This window comes from Serinus canaria, chromosome 13 (genome assembly GCF_022539315.1).
Source record: "Serinus canaria isolate serCan28SL12 chromosome 13, serCan2020, whole genome shotgun sequence".
NCBI classification, from domain to species: Eukaryota; Metazoa; Chordata; class Aves; order Passeriformes; family Fringillidae; genus Serinus; species Serinus canaria.
Genome location: NC_066327.1, coordinates 3,580,082 through 3,586,286, shown reverse-complemented (window position 1 = coordinate 3,586,286; position 6,205 = coordinate 3,580,082). Strand labels below are relative to the sequence as shown.

The following is a 6,205-nucleotide window of genomic DNA, read 5'->3' as shown; positions in this document are numbered from 1 at the left end:
TGCCTAGGGGGAAGTACAAGCAAGTCTGCAATTAAAGTTACAAAAGGAAAAGGTTTGACCTTTTCTTTTTTCTCTTCTTTTCTTTTCTTCTTTTTTTTTTTTTTAAGTATATATCTCTACTGTTTCATTGACTAGTGACAATGGCTTTTGCATTCTGAGGTGTTACTAACAGCAGCACAAAATGGCTTTTCTTTAGTAAGAAAAAAATAGGAAATGCTAAAGCTTCCCTGTGAAAGGTAGAAAGAGGAGGATCTCTGAGTTTTAACTTCAAGAAGCCCTAGGCTTTCTTCATGTGCATCACATTAGTGGAAAATTCCTTCATTCATTTAAGATAAACAGTTGTAACTTTCACGTTTGGTTGATGTGACATCAATGACTGACTGGGACTGCCAGCATTCCAAAAAGGATATCGTCCTCATCTGCAGCCACTCAGGGCTGCGGGGTGGAGCCTGCAGCACGGGCTGAAACATTTACAGGTGCATAAGTACCTAGGGAAGGGCACAGGTGATGCACCTGTCCCAGGAAAGGAGCACTAGCACAGGTGTGTCACAGCTCAGCAGCTGCCTGGGTCAGAGCATGAGCTTCTTTGAGCCCCCATCGCACTCCCCTCCACGCTGCAGCCCACAGTTCCCCAACATCGGCCAGGAGCCTCCGGAGATGAACATCTACTACGAGAACTTCTTCCACCCCCAGAACATCCCCAGCCCCCAGCGGCCGAGCACCTTTGAGACAGCAGATTACAGCAGCACTCCCAATCCTTACCTCTGGCTCAATGGACCTTCCATCACCCCCCCACCGTACCTGGCAGGATCCAACGCCAGCCCCTTCATCCCGCAGTCGTACGGGATGCAGAGGCAGCTCTTGCCCAACGTGCACGGCCTGGGAGGAACTGACCTTGGCTGGCTTCCCCTCCCGTCCCAAGAGGAGCTCATGAAGTTGGTGAGACCTCCTTACTCCTACTCTGCCCTCATTGCCATGGCCATCCACGGGGCACCTGACAAGAGGCTGACTCTGAGCCAGATCTACCAGTACGTGGCTGACAACTTCCCGTTCTACAACAAAAGCAAAGCTGGCTGGCAGAATTCCATCCGGCACAACTTGTCTCTCAACGACTGCTTCAAGAAGGTGCCTCGAGATGAAGATGATCCAGGTATAGCTCTCTCCCCCTTTCCCCCATCTCTAATTAAACTTGATGAATTTTAAAATACCTGGTTCGCTGTAAAGAGACATAGTAGCCCAGATGCAGGACATAGACACAGTAGCAATTTGTTTTCAAAAGGCTGAACTAGAAAGCAGCTGTGCCCAGCTGAGGTGTGAATCAGTGCTGCTGTGAGATCTCTGCAGGGAAGGGAATTCTGTCCTGCCCTGGGTCCTCCTGAGAATGGATCAATGAGCTGAGCATGAGACTCAGCATGCACAGGAGAATTTAACTGGGCAAGACACACTCAAGAGCCATTTGGTAGAAAGCATGACTTGTGTAAAACTTAGGTGGGAATTCAAGGGAAGGGGATTTGTCAAAGAAATCCGATGGCTTTGGGGAGTCAGCATTAATTCCCAAGAGTAACACAGGGTGCTTTTGTTTGTTTCAATTAGTGTTTTCCTTGGAATGACACATCTGCCATTACCAACCCCTTGGCTGGTAGGCTGTCAGATATTCCTTTATTCATGCCTTCCTATCAATAGCTGTTAAGAACCATGGAGAACATTAAAAACTCATTGAAATTTTTCCTCAGTAGAGGGCCAAATTCTAGTTCTACCTTTTTAGAAACCCACGATACCCCACTGAATCTGGAGTGGGATCCCAGTGTGGGATTTGATTACTCTCTGCCATAAATTCAGAAGACCAGCTGTAGACTGAAAACCTCCTTCCCTCAGCAAGAAAACAAAACAAAAAGTCCTCCCAGTGATTCCACTTGTATTTTTGCCTGTGTGAAGAGTCAGGACTAAGGGGTAAGACCCAGAACTTTAAACCTTTTATCTCAATTCGACAGACTTGTATTTTTGGGTGACTAAAAACACATGTGTATTGCTTATGGAATTTTTCTGTTTCTGGGAAATGAGAGAAGCACTGTAAAGCCCTAAATGACTGCTTTTTTTTGTTTGCTTGTTTGCTTATTTTTAAACTAAAAGTGTGGGTTTGTTTCCTTGGCCAGGAAAAGGGAATTACTGGACTCTGGACCCGAACTGTGAGAAGATGTTTGACAATGGAAACTTTCGCAGGAAGCGGAAGAGAAAGTCTGACATTGAGGCCAGCGCTGCTGCTCTTGTGTCTGAGAAATCCGAGGACAGCACCCTGTCTGGCAGCCCCAAAGCTGCAGAGCATCAGGATATCTTGGAAAACACCTCACCTGGGACTGACAATTCACCTGAGAAAGGATCTCCTCCTCCCTCCTCCAGCAGCCCGTGCCTCAGTAACTTCCTCTCCAGCATGACCAGCTATGTCCACGGCTCCAGCTCAGGGAGCCGCTCGGGGCCCGTGGGACTCAGCTCTGAACCCACTGACAAAATGGGGCAGAACATGGTAGGCTTCAATTCCTACTCCCCACTCTCCAGTATTCCCAGCCATGGTGTGGGAGACTGGTCCAATTCCATGCCTTCCAGTCACCTTGGCCACAGCAACTCGGTGCTCAACCAGTTTAACACCCATTTTTACAGCAGCCTCAGCACAAACAACACCCTGTACTCCAGGGAAGGGACAGAGGTTTAAATGAAGGATTCTAGGACACTAAAGGAGAGTTATTTATGAGAGGAAATGATCCACGGGCAGGTGATTAGCATTAGCCTCTTGTCTCTAGGGCCACACTGCATCTTCCTCCTGGCAGCCACAAACTCGTTACCCATTATACTGAATCACAAACACTCCACGTTCAGCAGCTGCACGTGGAAAATCAGGGATCCTAAGAGGAAGAATAGTAAAAAGGTCTCCTTAGACACTTCTTGTACTGCTGCCAACCAGGCTCCTCTACAGAAGTCCTTGAGAAGTTACAGTTTGCCTTAGGCAGGAGCCTCTTTCTGGCGTGGCATTAACATTGCTGTGCTTTTTAAAGTGATAACAGCAATGTGGTGGTACCTTTAATATCCTATCTTCAGGTATAGGCTGCCTGTACTAAATGCTCTGCAAGTTCTTATTTGGCCAAAGCTCTCCTGAACACTGCAGAATCCATAATAAAAACCACTGTATAGTGAGGAACAACCAACACCTGAATGGTGAGGGCTGCCTTTGGCTTTCTCTCAGGCCAGTGCTTCTCTAAAGCTTGACCCCCTTCCAGTCCCAGGGGGAATGTGGCTGTGCAGCAAACTGACAGCATCATGGACACAACAGGAATTCTGAAGCTGGAGGGAAGCATGACAAAATACACAATTCCTGGAATTGTCCTCTGCTGTTGGATCTTTGTGTTTTCAATTCTAATTACAGGGTCAATTTTATTCCTTACACATGTAAATCTAGCCACGTAAGGGAAAGAGGATCTGTCCTGAATATATAAATATATATGTTTAAGACATGTTTTTTTCTAAGAAGAAAACACATTTGTTATACCTTAACTTTCTATGTGAATTATTTCTACTGAGTAAAGGGTTTGAATACTGGGGTGGGAGGTGAGGGGAGAAGAGTGAGGTAAGAAGTTTAACTGTCTCTGAATTTCAGTTTCGAAGGCTGGATCTTTCAGAGTATCAACTGCAAATATTGTAAAAAGTCTCTGTACTGTATTTTTTTCATTTTGTAAAAGTCCATGCTGTTCATCCTTGTGTAAATATTAGAAATAATTCTTATTTTTCCTACACTCTACTGTAGCAACAAACATTTCAAAATATAGATGAAGTTTTTTAAACCAAGACTTGGCTCGAGTTCCATATTCATGTAGAGTAATATCTCAAAATGGATAACCCCAGAAGCATTTTTAATAAAGCATTTGTATAGAAGATTGTGCACTTGTGTTTGTTTGTACTGCACTACTCAAGCCTTTAAAAGTCTCCTTACCTGTGTGACTGGAGCAATTGGTGTGAGGAAGAGCAGGGTCATGGCAGCAGAAGGTCAGATGCTGAGATGACACATCCAGGCCATCAGCATTTGCATGCCTGGCAAATATAACTGGCTGCTATTATGCAAAATACTATCACTGAATAAAAATCACCCTTGGAGTTTCCCTGCTGGAATAAAGTGGTGCCAATCATTTACATTTCAGAAAGCAGACTGTTTTCACCTGTCAATTAGCCAATATCACTGCAATTTTCCTGCATTCTTATTTATTATTGAATTTCTTTTATGTTTCAAGTTTTCCACTATCAAGGTTGCTCTGACTTTTCCTAGTTTTAGATCCACTATAATAAATTGCCACTTGGGAGTTGAAGCCTACCTACTACTAACACCTTTGTTCAATAAAAAAAGAAAATGCCCTTCTGGTGGTGTCCTTGTGCTATCACTGTAAGTTTCTCTCAAGTCAGGCACGTGCTGAGGCCTGAGCTGTAACTCCAGCCTTCAGATCTTCCAAGCCTTGTGGAATCTCAGCCTGCTAGGTGGGCTGCAAGATTTGTCATGGATAAACTGAGAAATGTCTTCAGTCACTGTGCTTATGCCTTGGATTCAGCAGACATGCCACAAATTGCCCAGAAATACAGTTCCTGTAGAATATATGGTCCACAAACTCAGAGGAACTCAGAGGTGTTCTTTAGTGCTGAAATGGAAAATGTTCCATTATGAACTTAGGAACCAAAAGTGTGGGGGGAAAAAAGGTGGAAAATAAAGTAAGAATGACATTGCTAAGTGACAGCAGAGAGGGAAAAGCAACTCCTTTGTCACTCAGCACTTTGTTTGACTCTCCTAGTGCCCAATCCCAGATAATAACAAGAACTCCATAGAGGTGTGCACACAAACAAGCTTGTGCCTCATGGCTTCCCAGATGCTGTCAACCCAACACCACGTTTGGCTTCTGCATGCTGAGCAAGTGCTGCCAGAATTCCAGCTCACAGATGAAGGTTTGTTCTCCAGTGTCCTCCCTGAACACCAAGGAATTGGTTCCCCTGCAGCCACTGAGCTGGCTTGGCACGGCAGCTCACCTGGAGGAGCCTCTCCTCAAGGGGGGTGCAAAGATGATTGCAGGCATTGTAATTCTAGTTCTCCTCCAAACAGAACTACTTTGGAATGAAACAAAACTTTGTATTTTGTGTTTTTCAGAGAGAACTGGTTTAGGTAAGCAGCCATGTCAATGCATTCCTGGAGCTCCTGCACATCACTGAAGCAGCTGCAGGGAAGCTTAGCAGCTGTTCTTGTATGAACAGCAGCACTGCTCTGACACAGGTAATGCTCCCCTTCCTGAATTTGACCAGTATGATCAGTGTAAGAGTTTTGGAAAGAGTATCTGGGTTTTAGGGATTTTTTTGCCTATTATTTTGTTTCTTTGTTTTTAAGTATGCAATTAAAGAAGCCACTAATGTTGGACCCATAATTAAAATATATTTTAAATATCACTGATATTTATAGACCTATAGTGTGATTAATAAATGTATTTACTAAACTGCTCAAAAAGAGAATCTGGGCTCCAAGAACTCAGAATAGTTTTCCCTGTTAAGATTCTTGATTGATTATTTCATTCTCAGAGTGTGTTTTGTGTTGAGATACAGCTGTCTTCACATACCACCATGTTTCATGACTCTGCAATTATTTGTCCCTGGTTTAAATGTTAACCCTTACAGGCTGCTCCTATCTCCCCACAAACACATCCAGCCCTAAAGTGCCTGCTTTCACGGGCAGGCAGTGTGTCCTGACTAATGATTAATGAGTAACAAGTTCCTACGTAAGTCTGAGGTATATTGCTGCTGAATCCCTGGGGCAGCTTCACTGTCACTGATCCCATTAGAAACACTTTCCCTGGGCTCTTACTCCACAGTTTCCCTGATCTGTGTCCTGGCTCTGCAGCCCTGGAGTCTGTGACTCTTCAGCCCTGGCTCTAGTGTCAGGGAAAGGACAGACCTGGGGTTCCCAGCAGAGGTCTGGGCACACAGATCCCCTGCACCACTGCCAGGGCTCTTCCACCTCGTTATGGGATCAGCTCCAAGCCTGCAGTTCTGCAGGAACAGGTTCTGTTTAGCTGAGGTCCTTTGTGCCCCAGCAGTCCTGTTGGAGCCCCATCTACAATTCAAGACATTTAAGCCACAAGGTTTAAAGATTTGGGTTTAACTGCAAGGTTCCAAATGCCTGAGCTTCCAG

At 44.9% G+C, this 6,205-nt stretch overlaps 1 protein-coding gene across 2 annotated transcripts; it reads left to right on the top strand.

The window, feature by feature from the left end:
* The first annotated feature begins 487 nt into the window (after positions 1 to 487).
* Positions 488 to 2,707, top strand: FOXI1 (forkhead box I1). Of its 2 annotated transcripts, none has more exons than XM_030229355.2 (2): positions 488 to 1,147; positions 2,433 to 2,707. In XM_030229355.2, exons 1-2 carry the CDS (start codon positions 508 to 510, stop codon positions 2,705 to 2,707), a joined length of 915 nt encoding a protein of 304 aa, XP_030085215.2. In that variant the 5' UTR covers positions 488 to 507. The 2 variants fall into 2 exon arrangements, with proteins under 2 accessions (XP_030085215.2, XP_009089579.4); XM_009091331.4 differs by having other exon boundaries at positions 488 to 1,150; positions 2,154 to 2,707.
* The last annotated feature ends 3,498 nt before the right edge of the window (positions 2,708 to 6,205 follow it).

Coding starts and splice junctions, on each gene's coding strand:
- FOXI1 (XM_009091331.4), top strand. CDS start 508: ATGCACCTGTCCCAGGAAAGGAGCACTAGCACAGGTGTGTCACAGCTC. Junction 1,151..2,153: donor TCGAGATGAAGATGATCCAG/GTATAGCTCTCT, acceptor TTCCTTGGCCAG/GAAAAGGGAATTACTGGACT.